The sequence below is a fragment of the Diadema setosum genome, chromosome 9 (genome assembly GCF_964275005.1).
Source record: "Diadema setosum chromosome 9, eeDiaSeto1, whole genome shotgun sequence".
NCBI lineage: Eukaryota > Metazoa > Echinodermata > Echinoidea > Diadematoida > Diadematidae > Diadema > Diadema setosum.
Window position 1 is genome coordinate 7,781,191 of NC_092693.1, and position 24,080 is coordinate 7,805,270.

General features: G+C 37.6%; 1 protein-coding gene across 1 annotated transcript in view; it reads right to left on the minus strand.

Moving 5' to 3' along the window:
• LOC140232745 (uncharacterized) overlaps positions 1–24,080 on the minus strand; it is a 112,222-nt gene that overhangs the window by 55,968 nt on the left and 32,174 nt on the right. The window contains exons 6-9 of the mRNA XM_072312862.1: positions 22,543–22,701; positions 11,653–11,722; positions 9,356–9,499; positions 303–439 (exon numbers count right to left, since the gene is read on the minus strand). Of these exons, the coding sequence (XP_072168963.1) occupies positions 303–439; positions 9,356–9,499; positions 11,653–11,722; positions 22,543–22,701 (510 nt within the window). The remainder of the gene's footprint in view (positions 1–302; positions 440–9,355; positions 9,500–11,652; positions 11,723–22,542; positions 22,702–24,080) is intronic.

Here is a 24,080-nt window from a genome sequence, read left to right on the forward strand (position 1 = left end):
TGTGACCAGACAAATATAAGATATTTAGTTTGTGAATATATAAAGAGTTTGACTGCAAAACAAATTAACTCCATTCTTGTCAATTTGAGATATTGGTGATTAAACCCAAGACTTTTAACTTTTTGATAAGAAAATATGGGATATTTTCATTAAAAAAAAATAGTTATTATCCAATAGGTGAGGTATACTTGAAAATGTTTTAGTTTGCTCCATCTGAAAATAGACTTAATTTAGAATGTTTAAAAATGGTGCTCAACCCGTGTTGAAGTTAAACTCTTCATATAGTTTTCTGGACCCTTTACCTTTCTTCTGGAGGTGGTTTGTAGTCTGTGATGAAGCTCTCCAGGTGTTTGATGATTTGTTGTAACCTCATCGCTGTCTTCTTAGCCTCACCCTTCATGTCCATGACACCAACCACTGAGTTCAGGGCCTCCAGCTCCTGTGAAGATAGAAACAAAAAACAAAATATCAAAGCTAATTGAAGTCACAGGTGACTTGTCTGAAAGATGGATACTAGAGTTTCAGAATTAGTTTGCATTGTGGATTTTTTTTTTCCTGTGACCACTGTTCTGCTTGAAATGAAGAGTACATGTATAAAGGTTATATCTTCATGTCCATGTCATGGAATATTTTACGTGAAGCACCAGTTAACCCGTTTAGGATGGGCCGATTTTGCTACAACACGCATTTCCCACAGACACCTGCCCGAGCATACTCAGGACTCGTCCTCATGATCAACGGGTTAACGAGCTCCCTATTTATTTCAAAGAAAAGAGTGGGTTAATCCTATTAAAATAGCATGTAACAAAAGTACTTGCACTTCCTGAACTCTAGCAACTGCTAATACTGTTCAGAAAAGTTTTTTGGTCCTCATTTATTAATAAATGTTAAGAGCTCAGCTGGATGTAAAAATTAGGAGGTGCCTCTATCTACAGATAAACAGAAAGTAAAGGCACTACTTATTAGCTGGATGTCTTTTTGAAAATCAGCATGAATACGAGCATCGTTTCATTCATCAAAAACTGAGTAGTTCTAAGATCACACGCACGCACACTCTAAAAAAGAAAATGCCACAGTTATTTGTAATGTGGAACGTTTGGATTCTTTATGGCACTCATTTGTAGTTAGTAATATAAAAAAAAAATCATTTGTTCACACATTAACTTTATATTCCATTGAAGTTACAGCAGAGAGTAACAGACATGTATATACTAAGAGCTCCTTGAACATTTACACATTTGCTATGGCCCCCGACATTAAAAACACATATTTAAAAAGAAAAAACAACAACCTTACAATAAAGTAAACTTCCATTTTGTTTTGTTTTGTTTTGTTTTGTTTGTTTGTTTGTTTGTTTTTTTCCTTTTTGCAATTGACCAGAATTCGGCAAATATGACTTAAATTTCATTTGTATGCCTGAATAAAAGCACAGATTTTATGCAACTGGGTCATTGCATGGTGAAAAATATTCATGAATCTTGGGTTTGCAACTTGAATTCAATATTATCAGTTTTCAGTTTCAGTACAGTCTTCAGCAAAATATATGATTTTTTTTTTCACCAGCTGTGGACATAATTATGATATTCAAGCCTACACAACTGAGCATTTGCAGATAAAAGAAGATTGTCTCCAAAATAAACTTTCTGTTACTAACACTATCATGCTGCATCAAAACTCTTCTTTACACAATTTGTTTGCCATCCCACCTTAAAATAATAATGCTATGCCATATGCAGAGGTGGGACTGCATGGGCACAATGTGTGCAGTTAGGAAATGCTCTCCAGTCGGGTGTCGTGGTCTGAAATCCGACTTTAGAAGCAATGGAGGCTAACCCATTTAATCCTGGGTAAATCCTGATGCAGACATGGTCATTCTGTCATCACTAAATTGGCAACTCTGAATTTTACTGCATATATCATTGGCTGAGAACCAGAGGGTGCTATTGCATTCTCAGATTTGAGTGTAAATGAAAATGAAACAAAACATTTTCATGTAATAAAAAGTTTATTTAATCAGTAGTGGGTATATTCATAAGCAATGTTCCTAATATCAAGTAAAATAGCACCCTTGTGGCTTTTATTTTCAGCATTTTACTGAAAATTAAAATGATTAAAAAAAATAGAACCATAATGTACAGGAGATCAAGCTCTACAATGTGATGCCAATAACTCAATAACCTCCAAATCTGCCTCAATGGCCCTCTGGTTCTCAACATATGATATCCTATAGGAGAAAATTTATGAAACTAGTTGAAGTTCTTCAAACTGCACACAATCAGAAAGAAATCTAAATAATTGCAAATTTGAGAGGGAAACAAGAACTTTACTCTTCTAAAATGTGATGCCAATTTCAGAATCTGTTTTGTATTCTGCAACTATGTAAGAGGCTGCTGAAAATTCTCATTCACTCATTCATTTCATTCATGCACCAAAACAAACAATTCTGCAACCAAAACAAACAATGAATTATAATCCTAAAAAAGCCTTGAAAACACATCTTTTTAGTAGCAACTAATTCGTAGCTGTAACATCTATCCAATTACACATATAACTGTCATACATGCTTTAAATTGATTGTAAGCGCTTTGGGCCTTGTGGGAAAAGCGCACTATAAATAATAATAATAATAATAATAATAATAATAATAATAATAATAATAATAATAATAATAATAATAATAATAATCAACAGGGGCTCAAATGAAAGTGAAATTATTGTTCTGCCATATGACACACTAACATATTAATAGTAACAATCATAATTAATAGATACAGTACTGAACAAGAGAAAAAAGGAGGGTTCTGAGAATTGTTGGGTTAAAGGGACGAGAAGAGCAGGAAGTGACACTCATTCTCAGGCCGCCTCCCCCTCGTTCTCGCTCGCATCGATCGGAGAGAAACAGAGACAGCTATTGGTGACATCCTGCACCTGTTATCCCCCGGCTTCCCTTTCCCGAATCCTCGTGCTCCTTATGATCCGTCTCATTACTACGTTCTCTGCTCGCTGGGTTTTCAAGTCATCTCCCTCTCCCCTCTCTCTCTCGGAGTGGTGCATCTACATTCTACATCCTTCAAACTTTCACAGGATGGATGACGTTCTGACAATTAGCATGGAAATTCACACCATGTAGCTTGCGGAAACAGAAATTGAATCCTGCACTCGGTTTATAACAAGACAGCAACTTCTCATAGTGGTACATTTTAGATGACACTACTGTACCACAACAAAAAGTGAAGTTGTGGAGCTGTGACTGGTAGGGGGCCTACTGTTCTCAATGCACTCAAAATAAAATGTTATTTTGGGTCTCAATCAGGATCACGACCCAAATATTGAAATTTTTACAGTGAGACAAGAAATAATGTGTTATTTTGCAAGATTAAGGTCGCCATCCAAATTGCAATACTTTGCATGATTTTCTTGCTAAAAGATGTGAAGTTGTGCAGTGAGTAATGACTGCAAAAAAATTCAAAATGTTATATTCCACAATGCATTGCCCGCGTTGCTCCTTGATGTTTTTACCAGCTGTGGTGCGCTGCAGTATACATCTATGTATTCAATACTGCATTGGCCTTGTGATGTAGATTAGTAAGCATACTATTCATAACATGCACATATCAGCTCTTTGCAAATAATCATGACTCAAAAAGTTCGAAATATTTTATAATAAAAACATAGCACTGCATCAAAAAGAAGCGACCCTGATCATGACCCAAATTTTGAAATTTTTGCAACAAGAACAGCACTAATTGTGACTCATCTGATAAAGAACCTTGGACTATATCGCTCAAGAGGTGCCTAGTCCAAGTGCCCTAGCAGGAGCAATTGAAAAAGTTTAATCACAAAATGAGTAAACTCCATTCTTGTTAATGTGAGATATTTGCAATTGAAACTGGTATTACTAAAAAAAAACACAGAAAATAATAAGGAAATATGGGATATTCTTAATCATAACTTCAAGAATTTTACTTTTCATGTAACAAGTGAGCTAACACTGTGTTTCAATGATGATGGACTTACTTTAAATTGTTTGAAAACACACTTACCCCCTTTTGCAATCAAACTTTTACAATTGTACCCCAACAGGCAAGGCACATTATTCTCATTAACTCATAGCCTTGCTGGGTCCTGTGGATGTCACTTGCTTATATGCATGCAATGCTCATTAAGTGGTCATGTAAATCAAATGAATTCAAACTTGAATCATAATTTAACAGTGCAAAATTCTATTAAATGATTGTCTAATACTAGATACAGTGGAATTAACAAATCAAAATCTCAGTACAAACTGTACAAAATTCCTCTACATGATTGTCTGATGCTATATACAGTGGAATTAACAAATCAAAAACTCTTTAAAAAGACATTAAAACAGCTACAGTTTCCCATCATATGGAATGTTGAATGTCCTTATTGCAGGCTTGTTGCCAAGTTGAACCTCTGCAGAATGTAATTCCAATATTTTGAGTTGGGATTGTAACAATGGTTGGCTGAACAGCTGCACTGTCTGAACTTGGGCACAAGTACAGATTACTCAAAAGCCCTTTGCACTCTTCTAAAATTTCCTCTCACTGATTGTAATTAGCAATCAGCCATATTTTCCCCCTTCCCCTTTTCCCTCTCCCCTTCTTTCTTCCTACCCCTCTTACATGTTCAATTGATCAATTATATATATATATATATATATATATATATATATATATATATATATATATATATCTATCCTTAAAGGGATTGTATAGTTTTGGTTGGGACCTAACTTCATGTTTCTAACATTATTTGTTGACATAATGAGAAACCCCTTATGAAATGTGAAAGAGCATGTAATTCAAAGAGGAATTCAACATTTATTTGATGAAAATTGGCTTTGAAATGGCTGAGATATCCAAAACAGAGCAATCCTAATAAAAGGTGGGACCCACCTTTTATTACGATCGCTTTGTTTTACTTTGTTTTTGGATGTCTCAGCCATTACAAAACTGATTTTCATCAAATACTCTTTGAATTCCTCTTAGAATGGCATGCTCTGTACTATTTCATCAGTGGTTTCTTAGTACCTCGCAAAAAGTTAAAAGCCCAATCCTCATCTCCACCAATACTGTACTATCCCTTTAAAGGCTACAAACTACATGAAATATCAATGTAGGGGTTGATGAGTACAGTAGCCTCCATACATGGATCTGATGTAGTATTCTGACCTTGCCCTATGTGGAATACATCCTTGTGTCCATGTCTTTACCCCTCATAAGCATCCCTGTACCAAAATACCCAATTCTTCTGATTGTGAATCACCATCCGTAAATCGGGCAAAACAGTATCGTACTCAAGATGTGGAGTATGATTAGTCTTGTGGAAGGCAGATGGATACTGGCATGATTTTTGACAAGTTCCTTGAAGGATAAATAGAAAGTGAAACAATCTCTGGAGATTTCTGTTCTTTTACATGATGTTGTGAAGAAAATGCAGAATGAAACAAAAATGGCATTAAACCTAAAAAGATCGTTTCAGAACATTTGAGCTCAACTTTGCCCTGTTCATATCCTGATCGTGATATCCTGAAGCCATACTTCTCGGCTTTATGATGAAATTCAGACCAAAACAAAATTGATGAAGTGCAGATTGGTACAAAATTAATTACTACTCCCTGGGACACAAGTAAAGTCCATCTTAGCACTGAAACAGTGATTGCCATAGCAGAAAATGACATTTAAATCTCATTTGAATATGCAAAAGTCACATTGTACCTTATTTTGTTTATATGCAATTGTCATATTGTATACTTTCGTCGGAAATGAAATAAAATGAAATGAAATGAAATGAAGTGGTACCAAGTTATGTGATGTGGGATCAAATATATAAAAGCAAACCTGATCCTTCATAACTTGACTAAATTTTTGTATCTGCTCAAGATTGTGGTTTGAATATGAGAATGCTGGAATCATTTAACAAAAAACACATCCATAGTGTGGTTGGATAAACTGTCTTGTCTACGGAAACAACCATTGCTGCCATGGGACTCCCACCAGGGAACACTTGAATATTTCTGGATGTCATATGTTCTACTAATGAATGTCTTGCTTCCGCAGAATTAAAAACATGGGGGATTCATCTTACTCAGCCAAGCGCAATAAAAAAAAAATTTACTCACACAAAAATATCCACTTCTACAGTATTTTACAAATAAAAACATTTATACTGACATGCCTCAGAAATATCTGAAAGTGAAATAGTTTATAACAATCAAGCCTGGAATGGAGATACTTCAGATATCAAACTTTAGATTTTTGAACTCAAACTACTTTGTAAGTTCCTATCTAACCTCAATGATCACCTCATTTGCCTTTTTTCTCAGCTCTAATGTTGAAAGGTCACATAAAGTTTAAAATCCTTGTGACAAACATTACAGCAATTTGTATTACCCTGAATAAGTGCAAATTTTCTCCACCAGTAACTTGATTACATTCCCTACACTATTAGATTCACTTCTCAGACTTCAAAGTAGACTAGTAGACAAAAAATTAATAGAAAGTCAGGCGTCACTGCAAATCATTCCTTATTAGAATGAAATGATTGGCATCTTACATTCAGTTGGACGATGTAGGCTAGTCAATCAATCGCGCCTAATAGAATTTCATCCTCGATAGGTGCAATGATGATAAGAATTGAGCAGCCACCACTTCATGACATTTGCAGAAATATGATGCTTAAAAAGAAAAAAAAAATGGGGGGGGGGGAAAGAAAGAAGAGCGACAGAATTTCAGGAATTAAACCAATTTGAGGTACAAATTTTCATCCATGCGACATCCATGCGGTGCTAAATTGACGCAAGTGCTAAGTAACGCTTCAATTTAATTGGCAGCTATATCCGGGGCTAGGATGAAAGCTCTGCTAATCGTAGCCAGGAGATTGTGTGCTCCCCAGCTTAGTCATCTACTTCCCTATCAGCCATGTCGTATGTACCGAAAATTCCCTCTTTTTCCAGAGCTAACAGTAAGTCTGATTTCGCATGATTTCCACTCATTTACAGATGAGACCATCTCACCTCCACTCAACTCTTTTACTTTGTGTCATGTTGATGGAATTGACAGATCTAGAATCAAAACTTACGAGACCATATGAGGGAAGAGTCTCCCCATGTAAAATGCCCTCCTGAACAAAAATCATGTTATTCCAATCAGAAAGTATTTTGATGTTAGACTATCTCTGCATATTTAATGTTAACTGAAAGACTCATTATGGTAAGAACCATTCAGAATGCATTTAAGCAAAGCTGTTTTTTTTTCCCTATAGCTTATTTTGCTGACAGATTCAGAGTGCTTAGAATGCATTCACATAAGAGAATCAAACAGGGATATTACAAGGATGTTTATGGTAATATTGTTCTGGAGGTTCTCTCCTAATGCAGAATTAAGACTGCATTGTACCAATTTCAATGTGGTTCATTGATTTCTCAAGTTCAAGATAGTGAATGACTGTATTCTAATACAATGATGGCTTACTGATGACTAATCAAGAATTTATTAACGATCGATTATAGAATTGAATCTCAAATCTATATCATGGTACGCAATCATTCTCTGTTGACTGGGATGGAATCAAATCAAATCAAATCAAAATCAAATCAAATTCAGTTCAAATGATATGCGTCCTTCAGGGATGAAGAGATGATGACATGAGGATGCAGTCTGAGTTCTCTAATCTCTTGATCGCTTTCACTATCGAAACTAGCGCAGAGCATGAACGAAAAGTGCACTACAGCCTGGTCAGCAACTTCTCTTTTTAGTTGCTATGGTAACACACGAGAGGGGGGAAAGGTAGGGGGGATGTGGCCCCCTCCCTTCCTCCCATCTCCTGGCTTTCATATTCCACCCCTCTTCCTGACTGAAGCAGAACCTTTCACCCCTTGTCCATCAAGGAGGCATTCCGGCTGGGCGCCTATCTTGAAAGCAGTCATTCCAATGAACGCAAGTGTGTTATCTCTGAAAACCTCCCAGCATCCTAATATGCTTTCTGCTAAAGAGTGGCAGGGGGAAAAAAAGTCCCAAAGCCAATCAACTTCAAGCTAGCATGTGATGGGATCTTTCAGAAACCTGTCAAAACCTACAGACAGGTGCATGCAATATTTGTTCTATGTGAAAAATGTCTGCTGCTTAGAAATGTGACATTAAAGTACTTAACGTATGAAAATAGTAGTTTACACTCATGAAGACTATAATCTTAGTTTCACATTTCACAGTGAGCTCTGTCTATTCAAGCCAAAGCAAAGTTTTGGTGAGGAAAAACAATGAACGAATTGATAAAGAGGTCATCAGCCATCTTTATTTGCAACACAAGATATGAAGTAGACTGTGTCAACCAGCACAAGGCTGTGGCCAAGAGACATTGTCCTTCCTATGGAATATGAGTACAAAAGACTTGTATGACCCTTTCTTGTCTCTGAAAACTACTTCATTTTAAATTCAACTGTTAACATTTGTATACTGCATTATATCTTAGTCCTATCATTTCATCATAATTTAACAACAATCACTCTGACTTCTTCCTTCACATAATTCTACAAGATGAAAAGAGCCATATTTTCTTTGTTTTTTTTTCTCCAGCAAATTCCAAAAAGTGCACTAAGACTAGAGATATATTTGGATAAACTTGTGACTGCATCAGGAGTACCACAATCCTTCATATGTGTTTTTTGTTTCTTAATCCCTCCCCTCCCCTCTGTCATCCTTAAAGTCACTTTCCAGCTTCCTGACAGACGAGGCCAGCTTTTCTGCACCTGCATTCGACTGCTGTCTATTTGGATGCAATGAAACGCTAATCCCACTGAAATTTGGGGCACAGTAGATGTACCACATGCTATTCCTGAACTCTGTACAGATGCTAAGATACCATGCGCTATCATTCTGATTCTTAAGAAAATGTTTTAATATTGTCCAATGTGTTTCTGATGTGAACTTCACTCCATAGCACTATGTTTTATGGCATTATGGCACCATTTCACATATGGCATTTAAATTGAATTAAATGTCATTCAGTTGCTTATATCTAACGGGTCAAAGGATTACCTGATATGAAAAGAGCAACTTTACTTCTTTGGATCAAGATGGAAACACCACTCTTTGTGTTTGCTGAAATATTGATCAAACACTTCATTCTTTTTGTGTAGTATATTATGTTCTCTCTTTGTACTTTTATCATTGTCAATCAGATAAAATTCAGTCATTGGGCTGCAAAGTTTGATAATAAATAAACCCATTCAAATAAATTCAATTCCAAAACATTATCTTTTGTGAGACTGCAGTTGCAGCAGTATAATGGTAATGGCTGCTTTCCATTCAAGTTGAACGTGGGGGATACGTACCTCATAGTAGCCCTTGAGCATCGTATTGATGTTCTCCTGCTGGGACTTGACGCTTCCTGTCGTCGTGACGACACTGGCATTGAAGACGTCCTCCCCAACATTGGCCACAGAGTCTCGTCTGTCTCCACAGGCATAGCGGATTGCCTGAGAAAGGTGTGAGTGGGGGGAGGGAAGTAGGGGGATGGGGTTTGGGAGGAGGGGTGAATTGGAAAAGAGGAGAGCACTCAAAAGTACAGCCACATATCATCCCATGAAAGCCTATATGGCAATTACCCTGAGCTGCAGAAAACTGCCAAAAAAGACAACAATCACCTTGCTGCAAAAAGAAATTTACAAAAACAACACCCCACAGCATAACCTGTGAAAAACTGGTCTATTTGTCTTCTATAATTATAATTATAGAATATGTAGCTAAATCTATGCAGCAAAGGTAAGATAGGTAAAAAAAAATGCACATACCAAAGATATTCAATGAAAATTGATAAAAGAAGAGACAATAGAGCTCTTAAAAGCCCTTTATCAACTGTACTGTTATACTGCATTTGGTCTTCCATGCATGAATTTATTGGGGAACTATACAGAAAAGATTATCTGGCTCAGTTTTTATTTTATCATGGCTTCACTGTAATATTGACCTTTCTATACCTAGATCAAATTCTCCTACTTTCTTGCTGATAAGGCTGTACTGAATACCAGCTAAAACATCATGAAATGCCACCACAGGCTGACCATGTACATGCAAGATAGACTGCCACATGCTTCAAACAGATTTGCATGTTCAAAGCACAAATAGAACATCTTCTATCAATATTTGGAGTTCTACATTTTGGATGGCTGACTATTACTTAAAAGGCCAACTTTCCATCAGGTAACATAGTACTTACATGAATCTGCACAAATTCCAGAGTTAGGCACATTTCCACCATATAATACATATTTTCCTTATCCAGATCATTGGAACATAATCACAAAAAAGAGAGTCTTAAATGTACTTTTCCTTCAGTATCGTATCTGCATGTCATTCTTGCAGACGTAAGAATATTCACAAAACATCCACACAGTTTGGATTCAGAGGCAAACTGCTCATCAGAACTAAACTGATGGGAAATCATGCAGAGTGCACCAAGCACTGAACAACATTCATGTGAATTCTGATCTTACACACAGAGAAATGTGAAACTGCTGGGAGTCTGCGGTAGATATGAAAAGAGCACTTGATATCTGAATTAGCAGCAGGTATATAAACACAGGAAAACTGTGAAACATTATTCTCTTTTTTCCATACTGTTTTCTCTGATCTTCCTATCCCTAGATCCCTACCATTCTTTCCTTTGCCCCTTTCCTATTTCTCAACTCACTCCCCGCCTGGATTTGGGTAATGAGATCCATTACTAGATGACGTGATAAATTTTGATATCAGTTACGGAGCTGAAGTTATTTGGTGGATAAAACAGCTGTGCAGTAGTTTGACTGAACAGATCATGAAATAGAACTCTGACAAGAGATGTATGGATTAACGTGATGACTCTCACGAGAGAATGCATATTGTTATGGATTGAATCATACATAAGCAGTGCAATCCTTTTGACACCTTAGTCTTAATTGTCTAGCTATTAACATATTAAGATATCATTCATTAAAGTATTATTTTGAATACCATCCATCTCGTTGAAGACAAAACAATTAATATATGGTTTTATCCTTCATTCATGTAATGAATATTCAATAGATCAAAACTATAAGTTGCCTTTGTTCACTGAAGGACATTTCAACAACAGGTATTTATGAATTTGGCTCTACCATTTTATTTTTCTTAGTCTGTGATACAAGTGTTTCATATTTACAGGTAGGAAAACAACTCAAAACTTTATCGCATACTGTATACGTCATAAATCTAGGTAGTCTAATTTTTCAAAAATTGGGACTTCACAAGAATTTCATGACTGGTTACTTGACTCCTGATATTGGAAAACAATAACATCACACACCCTGTTCACGTACTGAGTACTCTGTACCAGCACCTGTATGTGTGCACGTTGCATTCATGTTGGGAAGAGAATCAATATTTTCGGGTGTTCTTACATTTGCAAATATCACCTGACTTACGAAATTCACAAAACTAAAACCCCCACAAAATATATGGCGTATACAGTACATATCTTAACATACAAGTGCAAGTTAGACCAATGTTTAGATCAAAAGTTATATCAGGTAATAGACAAACACGACTAAATTGATTGACAGGATTGCTGATTAAAATCCACCTGACACGATGAAATGATCTCCCATTCACTTACCTTGAACCACTCATCACGATGTCTCTCCAATTCAGCTGCTGACGTTGTTCCACTCACGATCACCCGGAAGCTGCAAACAAGGAGAATGTGAATAAACCAACTGTTACATTAGATCAAGAACACCACATGCAAAACAAAAAAGGATAAACAAAGAATAAAATACCTAGAATAAATCAAAGAGAGACCTGTTTTAAGACATGGACTTATTTGCACCTTTTTCTCTTTTTGATCCAAAAGAATGTGGGATACTACGCTCTACAACATGAAAGTTTACCATCTACACATCTCTATATTCAGGTCTGCACACTAACCCTTTTTTTCTACTGGTCCAACCTGTATGTCAGGGACTGTCCAACCAGTGCCACTGTGTGACGTTGCTGTATTGACCAATGCTTTGCTTAAATGAAATTCCGGCAAGCATACACGAGTGTGCATCATGTAATGCATGTTCTGGTTCATTTGTATAGCCTCTCTGAATCACAAAGTTACCACCTGACCACTTTTAAAGTGTGCTCAATATGTAGATAAGCTGTAGACATCAGAAAACAAATTATGAAGAATTCATTTAAGTCTTCTTTGGTTCTGAGTGTTGTCATTAGTGGCTTGCATAGCAGAATGGAACTACCCTTAGTCATGTAGGAGAGAAGACCTAGGCCCCATTTCATTAAAAGTTGATATGATAGCAACTCTGGGTGGAATGGCAATTGCCATGGTAACAACAAGGATCCAGGTTAATGATTGGCTGTTGCTACGGGGAGTTTCCATTCCAGCGAGAGTTGCTATCTAAACATCTTATATGAAATGGGGTCCTAAAGTTACTCAACCTTCCCTTTCCTACACCTGCTCATGCATTTTTATTTTTTATTTTTTACTGTTTACAACAGGAGGGCTGTAACAATTTTCATTAGATAAATCAGTCTCCTCTGGCAGATTTGTTTTTTATTTTTGTCTTCCTTCTGTTAAAAGAAAAATGTGTCCCAGCTACAAGAAAATGTTCCAGACTCTGAAGTTCGTAATTTACCTGAGCTGGCTGAGGTTAGCCTAACATTCAGTGGTGTCATGAATTATGATCCTGCAGTATGCATAGGGTTAAGACTTCCTTGATAATCTTGCATCGAACCACTGGGACATAAGGTGCATAATTCCTCTTGCTTCCTTCCTCTCATTATTACTTGTTTTTTTTCCAATGAGCATATTGCTTGTAATCTTTTCCCCCACAGTCACTAAAAATAGAATGTGCCTGCATTAACCCACAGCATGTACAAGGTTGATTTGAGACTGCCAGGAAACAATGACTCCAAAGAAGTCTTCTATATATCTGACTCACATCGAAAAAGAAACTGAACTTCTTTCGGTTGAGACCTTGATTACTAAAGGCTCACTCCATCTCAACATCCTGATCCTACATACAAATGCTGCAGACTCAGCTTTACTCTTTCTTTCTTTCTTTTATACTTCATTCTTTGTAAAATCAAGTTCAAGAGAGACCTGTGCGGGCCTCGCTACGAGTTAAGATCCTAAACTGATATCAGGACACTGTGAATGACACACTGTTTTCCCGTCTGACATTAGCACAGTCTCTTTCAGACCCCCTCCAGTACACTCCCTGAAGATAATTCTCATATTGATATAATGTCTCTCTGAACATTACTGTTAAAGTTGACATTTTTTCTGCTCCCCTGAAAAGATGAATTTCACCTATTTTTAATTCCATGAAGCCAAAATATGAAGAATTATTACATAAAACATGCAAAAAAAGTCTGTGTTCATATTTTTGTGCTAATTTCATAGTGTAACATGAAATGTGCAAAAAAATTGTCACTTTTACAGGAGGCTACATATAAAATTTGGGTAGAACTGCAGTTTTATCAAATTCACTGCCACTATTCAGCAGTTTTGATTTGCTTAGAGCAAGATTTCATGGTTCATCTATTTCATATTAACATGGATGATACAGTAATGCTACTTGCAATGCTGTGAAAAAAAAAAAACACCACACACATTAGTAAATGTCATTTGGCAGGTTAAAACCACTTTCAAAATACAGCATCATTACAGTTTTGTCTAATTTTCACTTGATTGAAAAACTAGATATATGGCTACGGCGACTGATATGCCTCCGCCATAATGCATGGTTCTCCAGGTCTATAGTACAATGTCTTGACAATGTGTGATGACAGTTTCACACAATTGGCAAAATATTAAAATGACAGGTTTGCCACAAATGTGCTGAATGTTCACTTTCCTAGAACTAGGTTCAATTGGATGAATGATTAAAAATGTCAGAGTGCAGGTATTTGGGGAACTGATGATTTTTACTTGACTTTTGACCCTTTTATAAGTTTATGCATTGAGTAATTTTCAAGGTATTAAGAAAAAGTATAATTTCAGTATCAAATGGGAAAATAGCATTATCTAAACCTGGCCTTTGACCTTTGACCTCACAGTTCCAAAGAGAATCACTGCTAGGTTGAACATGCATAAATATGTAAGTTTCATGATGATACCTTGAGTTACTTTTGAGATATGGAGGAAAAAGTACAATTCAACACTTTCACTTGACCTTTGACCTTTTGACCTTTGACCTTTTGGTAAGAAACTTCCCACAGAATATATATCGGGTAATACATGCATACATCAAGTTAAAAAAAAAACAACCTTCAGGCATTGCATAAATTTAAGGAAAGTAGTGATATTTTGAGGAGTTGACCTTGACCTTTGACCCCCTGACCTTTGAACCATGACCCCCAACTTCCCTAGATAATCACTGCCCATTGGAACAAGCATATATACTAAGTTCCATGAAGATACCTTAAACCATTTGCGAGATATGGAGAAAAACATGAATTTTCAACCTTTTTTTTTCCACAAAATAACCTGTGACCTTTGACCTTCGACCCCATGACCCTAAAATCCAAATAAAGTATTATCTCCCCAGGATATACCCTCATACCAAGTTTGATGTAAAACCACCACACGATTCTTGAGATATCGACAAAAACAAAATGGGACGGACGTACATACGGACGGACGGACGACCCGAAAACATAATGCCTCCGGCCACTTCATTGGCGGAGGCATAAAAAAAAATTGGTCACGAAGCAAGGCCAGCGTCGCACACACAAACAGACCCTGTTAAATTTACTTTTTCATGTATAAAGACGGAACAAGCGAGGGCACCATCACCAAAAACAATAGGCATCTTCGTTTTACCATAACACACCTTCATGCCAAATTTGAAGATGATCTAAGAAGAACTGCAGCCAGTAGAGTGCTCACAAGAAAATCTCTGCGGCGGACGCGGCGCAACGAGGCCAAATCCATAGTATCCTCCGAACTCTGTTCGGGGGATACAATGAGTGGATGACCTATATGTCAACACTCAGCATACTTTCACACCCCATGATAGCATACTATGCAAATGATATGCAAATGAGTCCATTATGCCCATTGCATGTGGATATGAAAGATTGAAAATACTGAAAAATGTGAAATACATACACTTTGTACGAATACGTTCCTCTTTAACTGGAACATTTTCTCTGTGTGTACAGCTATAATTGTCATCTACAGAAACATTCAAATCCAAACTTCAAAACTTTACCTATTCCTCTCACACTGAGGACTATAATTGCAGTCTATAATGTTCGGAACAATTGTATTCTTTATCTGGTATGTGTTTGTTGTTGTTTGCCATTTTCTTCTCTGTTGTCATGTTTGAACATGTGTTATATCTATCTTTTCATTTATGAAGCGCCATGAGCACTAAAAAGTGGACCTGTGCGCTATACAAGTAGCCACTATTATCATTATTATTATCATTGCTACTTCTACTACTATTACTACTACTACTACTACTACTACTACTACTACTACGACTAATACTAATACTAATTGAACTCTGCAATACATCTTGTAAAACTATGTCTGCTGATTCTTTAACTCCTTTACATGTATCAGTGTTTTTTGTGAGTGAATATATGCTACTGTCATACATTGTATAGTACATGTGTGAATAATGTGCACAGCTGTTAATATTTACCAGGTACCATATTTTTTCCTTTCACTGATTTCACATTTTTCACAGAGGAAGACATTCAAAACTACAGAAGCACTCTGAGAGCGCAGACCTCCGCCAAGCATGCAGCTCATTTCCACCACTGATCTTGTTCTTCCATAGAAGTGATTTCCACCCATACATACTTATAGCATTGTGTGCTGAAAGTCGCCCAATTTCCCAATATAGAAGCCTTTGTTACGTCATAAACCCTCAGCTGCACGGCGCGCCTCGCCCTAGCAGAAACTAGAGCACGCACTTTAGTGCGCGCATGCAAACCTCAAATACGCGCAGCCTGAACTCCCAAGTTCATTGACCCTACCTGCCAAAATATCAAAAATCCTTCATAAATTCCTCCAAAATTCTCAGATCACTACCAAAATTTGATCATCTGTTACTTGTATCAATCTAAACCTTTCCTGCAAGTTTCATCCAAATTCGTTACCTATTTTTTGAGTTACTTTGTACACAGACAAACTAACTAACTAACAAACAAACAAACAAACAAACAAACCAACGGTCACGAAAACATAACCTTCCCCCTTGGCGGAGGTAATAACACAGTAACAGCAGATTTGTGACAGAAAAAATCTACTTTGTCTGCAGATTATCCTATCATTGTTTTGATAGCAGAAATTCTAAAGAATTTGATAGGGTTGGGGTTTTAGGTGGTATGGAATTGTTAAATGGTAGGCCTATTGTTAAATTCAAGTATCAGAATGGCTAATCACTTTCGACATCCAGCTGAATCCCTGCTTGGCAAACTGCTTGGCACACTCTCTTATTGCCACAAACTAGCATTAGACTAACATGAAAACATATGAGTGGGACTGTAGAGACAGCAGCAATTCTGATTAACCCACCACCTAGGCTTCAGTTTCTGTACCCGTTCACATGGGTGAACCAACATTTAAGAATTTTTAGCTGGCAGAAATGTATCAATACATTGCTTTGAAAGTGATTGCTATACAGAATCAGAGCGTATGTGAGTTTTGTCCTGGCAGCTCATACAGGATATAACAGTAGTTGTTGAATTCATGTTCATGGAATACAGCAGTGAACACAGAAATGTACACATGCATGTTACATGATCAGGAGTTGATATTTTCACATGTTGTTAGATTTGCGAATAGTACCCAGATCGCAGAATTTCCACAAATAATCCCAGGGAAACAGGTACGGTATGAAGTCTCATTAATAAAGATTGTCTTTGATGCGTTTGAGGTGACAAAACATGATGTCAGGCATCAAAACTAATTGCAATCGTAAAATTTGCTTTGTGTTTGCTCTGTGTTGTGGGCTGCTCTGGTACAGCCCTGTCGTGATTTAAACAGCGACTGGGCTGTGTATAGTTAGTGTACAGTGTATTTACATAATATGCACAGCCCGACAGTGTATTTACATAATATGTGTATGCACAGGCCTGTCACATCATTATCACAGCATGTCATGACTGTGTATAGTTAGTGTACAGTGTATTTACATAATATACACAGCCCTGTACAGTGTATTTACATAATATGTGTATGCACAGGCCTGTCACATCATTATCACAGCAAGTCATGACTGGTACTCTTAGTGGTCTCAGTCTGGTGGCCCCTGGCTGGGCCCCCTGCCTTGGGCCAGCACTTAGGCTCCTGGCCTCGGCCTGGCCTTGGGCCCCGTGAGCCCCTGGGCCCCTGGGCCCCCTGGGCCCACTTGGGCTATGGGCCCCTGGGCCTGGGCCCACTTGGGCTCTGGGCCCCTGGTTCCGGGCCACGGCCCGTGGCCTTGGGTCCGGCCATAGGCCCCGCCTTTGGCCCGGCTGTACTTTGTACACGGTCTATGTGAAATCAGGCTTGTCTGTAACTGTATAATTACAAATATTTACAAATAATCACAAATGATCAACAGGTCATATATGAATATATGAATATATGATTATATGAATATATGATTATATGAATATCTGAATATATGATTATATGAATATATGAATATATGATTACATGAATATATGAATATATACAGTGTACGTGAATATATATTATTATATATGAATATGTTAATGTGATCAGCCATTCTGTTACAGTGTCAGATCTGCAGTCATTCATATATAGCAAATTTTATGCATGTATAAATGGCATACATTCATGTGTACAGTATGCTACTTGATTGAACCAGCCAATGGAGAGTGAACAATACTTGCAAACATGTACAGTTCAATGACTCAATGCTTGTTATTATGAACTCTGTAGAGGTATGGAAAACATACAGTTAGCTATCAAACAGAGCTTGCAAAACCATCAACAATTTATTAAGTTGGATTTGTGTGTGCGTGTGTGTGTGTGTGTGTGTGTGTGTGTGTGTGTGTGTGTGTGTGTGATAGAGCTATTTGGCTTGTTTCCTTTGCATGCATCATCACAAATTCCCGAAGTCTGAATAAAGTGAAACCAAGACCTTCATATAGATGTGCTGCATTGTAAGGTGCTGGATCAGAGCACTACCACAAGATTGACACCATGGTGGGAATTGTGCTAACAGTGTACTATCCTTCCTGTGCATTTATGTTAAAGTGTACCAATACCCTGAAAATCACATTTTAAAAAATAACCTGTGACCTTTGACCTTCGACCCCGTGACCCTAAAATCCAAACAAAGTATTATCCCCCCAGGATATACCCTCATACCAAGTTTGATGTAAAACCACCACACAGTTCTTGAGATATCGACAAAAACAAAATGGGACGGACGTACGTACGGACGACCCGAAAACATAATGCCTCCGGCCACTTCGTTGGCGGAGGCATAAAAATGAATACAAAAGTACAGTTCAATCTTCACCCAATGTTATTCATGTTGTAACATTCTATCTTGTTTATCTAACAAAAGTAATACTTTCAGGGAAAACATCAGAGGTGTAAAGAGCTGGCATGGTTCTACAGTTCATAAGAGATCACCTGGTCAAAATCCTCACACTGAATTTAACATATTACTGTGGAATACATTACATTAGTAAACACCCATCACCACTGATCCAGAAAAACCATCACAAACATCATTATGTGAAAGCTGAAAAAAAAATTTGGTTGGTTTCATACAACTTGTAGAAAATATGTTGATTACTGGCAACTTTCCCACATGATAATATCAAAAAAAAATCTTAAACACAGACACTGCAGAAAATCAGGCGCAAACACAAACACAGACACAGACACAGACACAAATGCACACACACACATGCATGCACACATGCACATACATACACACACATTGCCATCAAACACTTTCCTTACATACACTTCAAAGTAGCCTGATATTCAGCTGAATTGCCACTTCCTCAACTAATGTGCATCTTCGGTAATACATTAATTCGTGGTACATGAGGCTAGACTTAGCCTTAACCTAAGGCTACATTCTTACCCCAATTATAACACTGCTTCCCACCATGAAAACCTCAATACAGTTGCTGAAAATTGATACATACAGGTTTTGATATCATTAGATCTGCCAGACACCATGGAAACCATCCACTGATACATAATTTGTCACAACACATTGGGATCAAAATCTGCCACGAAAATGATACCTAAGCTAACAAACATATAAACACAATTTCCAGAAAATTAGCTTTGAGGTTTACATACAATCAAACATGCAGGATATTGAGTAATTGAATGTAATAGGCCAATGTAAGTCACCATGATAACATGCTTCTTTAAAAAAAATGCAAGTGTTGATTTCAACATATTCTTGGACTTGACATTCAGGACAGTAGCATTTAACATAATTATAAAACTTACTTGATTTTTGAATGGATATGAGATTAGTTTTATTGTCATCCAGACGACCTTCATTTGCCTTTTCTGGGGTTTAATGTCTCTATACCTTTATCAAGACATAGTCACACTTGAAATCAAAGACTAAGTGTGCAAAAAATAGATTACCCACCCAAAGACAGGTGCTTTATTTTAAAAGGACAAGTATTTTTGCAGAGTCAAAATTCCATAGCCTGGAACCAAGACTAACTCTTTCATGGGTTCATGTTCTTTAGCATCAACAGAATTGCTGGAGGGATGTAAAATCTTTACCCTTATAAATATTTGAAATTCTAACAACATGATCATTCAAATTCACTAACAGGAAATCTCTGGCAATGGGAAAAACATATGATATAAGACCCTGTGTCACAAAACCCACAAAAAAGTCACTAAACAAAACCTCTTTTTATTCTAGTTAAGGTCAGCTTTAAAATCATATTTAACTCATCATGGATTAGATGTTCCTGACTTACCTAAATAAATACTGGAAAAACAACCTGTAGGAATGCTACTTTTGTAAAAGGGGCTTTCAAGTTTTGGTAAGAGTGCACTGAGTTTCCCTTTATTGCTTGTGATAAAAACAACACACTGAAAACTCCATAGCAACCACTAGGAAGGGATAATTAAATGAACCAAACACTTGATACACTTATTAACAACTTTGTAGGTCTATTCATGATAATGTGATTTCAGATTTCAGTATCAAAGTTACTGTTGGTTTTTCATAGGATTTTCATGTATACCCTCATCACATTCCTCATGGGTGGAAAATGGAGAAAGCCATTTTGAAACAGAAATAACTGGTTCTTTACAAACTGTTCAAACACTGGTCTATGCTTCAAAACTTCATCACATTTGGATGGAAACTGGGCAACTCGGTCAGTTAAAAAATTGAATACCCAAGTCAGCTGAGCTGAGTCACACCCAAAATGCTATTTTCCGACTGGAAAATTAACCTTTAAGACTTGTGGCTTTTGTAGTGCAAATGTCACAAGTTCATGAACAAAATCAGAGTGTGCTGAAGTATGGATCACAAAATGAGGTAGTTTATTTACACATCACAACATCAGGAAGTGAGAGATATAGATAAAATTTCACCCACAATAGCCAAGTTTGGATTTATTACATCCATTGATAGTCTAGATTTCTCTGTGTCCTTCACATTGTGGTCAGTGGTCAGAAATTTACTTGCAATGTTGAAATATAAACCATCACAGATGATAAATTTGAGCTGCATTTGATGTTGAAATTGGAGGCAAAGCCTAATTTCCCATTGACCAACAATATGATCAACAAATATGATACCAAACATTTTAACATGGGAAACCACGAACTAATAAATGTAAGAACAGTGGATATGGACGAACAGATGGCTGGATTTTCCCTGATTACAAAATCTAAATTCTTGGTAACTGGAATCTGAGATTTCATCATCACGCAATAAAGATCTGTGTCAGTCTGTTGATACAGCTACACAATACCATCTTTAGAAAGTAAACAAGCTCAGATGCATTTGATGCAATATAGTTTTTACAAGGATTGCAAAATACATTCATGCATGACAAAAATATTTCAGAAGATTATTTTGTTTTTCTGCTGATGCACTAATAATGGTGATTCTCTACATAATTTGTAATGAGTTTTTAATATGACCTACATGCCATACATCTTTTTTTTTTTAATAATTTAGTATTTATTCATCAGAACATCATGCCATACATCTTATGATCTATAACTTGAACATAATAAATACTACTCTCTGTATTGTTCTCTTACTGATTTTTCCAGATCAAAGCTAGATTTGATTACACTGATGGCACATGCATGAAGTGTTCATAATTATGATGCTGCTTTGCTTAGAACATACAGGAAGTCACTGCCCAACAAAAATATATCACAAGTTCAAAAACTCAACATTTGGTACTACGAATCCTGGTATCTTGGTCTGCTCGCTGCTATTCACTATACTTCCAACTCTACCCTCCTCTCATTCTATAAACCCTCATATCCTTCTCACCAGAACTACTGGCTCTTCTACAAAGAGTGCAAGCTCACAATTCAATTGTGCATTCTAAAGTACTGTCATATTATTACTACACTAGCAAGCGTATACATCAGTGGCATATCTTGTACACAGAGACATATGAGCTGAATGATTTCACCTTTAAGTTGTCACATGGCTACTGGATTTTCCATACAGGATGGGTGCATGATTCACTAATTATGTATTCTGGATCGAATGTGACAGTTAACTGTATGACAGCATACGGTTGATTGACTTGACATTACGTGTAAACTTAGGACGACAATTAGGATGACGAAAAACATTCGTAATGTATCTGTAATGGGTTGAAATCCTGCATGAACATCCAATGATGAAGGCATATTATGATAACATATCATTTGTCAGCTAGAACTCTAAAATCATATGATTCAAATCATGTTTGTGAAGACTGTTTTGACAGGTCCCTGCAATCTTGCCACGATGTCTTGCATTCCAAAGAAGGTATTACAACAACATATCATTTTCAGCTTGAATTCTGAAATTGCATGATACAAATGAAGTTTATGAAAAACTGTTTGGCAGAGTCACTGGCAATTTTGCCACAAACTCTTGCTTCCCAAGAAGGTATATTTTGATAACATATCATTTTCAGCTAGAATTCTAACTTTTAAGAAAAAAAAAGTTTGTGCTGAGTCTGTGAATCACTGTTTTGCAGGGCAATCTTGCTACAAACTCTCACTTCCCAACTACCAAACATATGATAACATATCTTTTTTTCAGCTAGAATTCTACAATCATGTGAAACAAACCAAGTTTGTGAATCACTGTATTGCTAGGTCACAGGCAATCTTGCCACAAACTCTTGCTTCCCGAGATGTCAATTGCCTTCAAAGCCTAATTCAACCTTTGGGAATTAACCACAACTTCCAAATGTCCAAAACTAATTGCCAACAATAAGGCAGTAAAAGTAATGAATATCAAATACAAGTCTAGATTATTAACTTACAAAAATGGAAAGTTATACTCACAAGTAGACCTTCTTCCTGGTTGAGATGCTGAACCCGTTGTTGTTGACCTTCTTGACCAAGTTGACCTCCCTCGAGAGCTGCAGGATGTTCAGGGCCTGTTGGTTGTCGTCATCAGGTTTGTAGTATGAGAGCTCGCCCTGTCGTATTCTGACCCAGCGCCTGCAGGAAGGGGTGCAGGAGTCGCCCCCGTGGGTATTGGGACAAAGAGAGAGAGAAGAGGATGAGGATGAGGTGGTTGGTGGTGGGACCGCGGAGGATGTTGATGCCAGGAACCTATGCTTGCGAAGTGCCCTCTCGAGAGTTGAGTTCCTGCCCCGGCTGAGAGGCACCCGGGTCGACCCACGCTTGGAGAACTTTGCGCTGTTCTGAGGCTGAAGAGTCAGGCTCCTTGCCTGCCTTACCAGATCTCCAGTGGGAATACAAGGTGGCTGGTCTAAAGGGTCAAAATCTTCCTGACCGTATGGACTAGGTACAGCACTTGGCTCAATGGCATCAAATTGGCCCTGCAGTAAATGGGACAGCAGTAGGTAGAGGGCACGGATGTCCGGCACTGACTTGGATTTTGTCAAAGGAGACAGGTTTTGAGAATCAGACAAGCCGGATGTACTCTGGGAGTGACCGTTCACATGGAGAAGAATGCAAAGGTGGGTACACCCTTCAAAGATGCCCTCCTTGGCGCACGAGCAGCACGGTTCTGAGGAGGTGGTGAGTGATGATGTGGATGCTTGGAGCGTCGGTGTATTCCAGGAAGAGTGGTTTGACTCGTGGCAAGAGGGACGTATGTCCATGCACATCCAGGTCTTGTCGTCCCACTGTAGGAGCATCTTGGACATGACCAGAGGATGGCGCTGGGGTGTGATGTGAACCGGGCACTTTTGGGCACATGTGCTTTCGCCATCCCTTCTTTTGTCACACGAGTAACACATGTGGTGCAAGCCATTTGGGATGATGACAACACACATCCCTCAAACAGAGCCTCAGTACATCAAAGGTGAAAGAACCCTACCCTTTCAATAATTTATGATCCAGAATAAACATAATTTGACCATAAACTAGGTCACATCAGCAATTCTGCAACTTCCCTGCAAGTCCTGTGCCTAATGATCGAGAGGGCTACGTCCATTACAAGATGGCCACATTTGCACAAAAGCAATACTGCACAGCCAGACTGTCTGGTACAATTTTCACTTCAAATGCCTTAAAAGGAAGTGCACAGTGTCTTAGATCAAACAAGTATACGAACAAACTTTGCCAGCACACACACATCTCGTCACAAATCTGATAAGAAAGACAGAGCTGGGGGCTCCTTCATATCTTTCAATCAGCAGGATAGCGCTGTCACAGATATCCAACCAGAAGCATTAATATCCTTTTATATCCGATGGAAGCAGCACCTTTCTCCAATATACACCCTCACAGACATCGCAAATTCCATTGGTCATGGTTCTCCAAATACCCTTGACAGAGCCGCAAATTCAGAGAAACAGCAATCAAAACACAGATTCTCTTTGACTTGTGACTCTCATAACAAAGGAAGA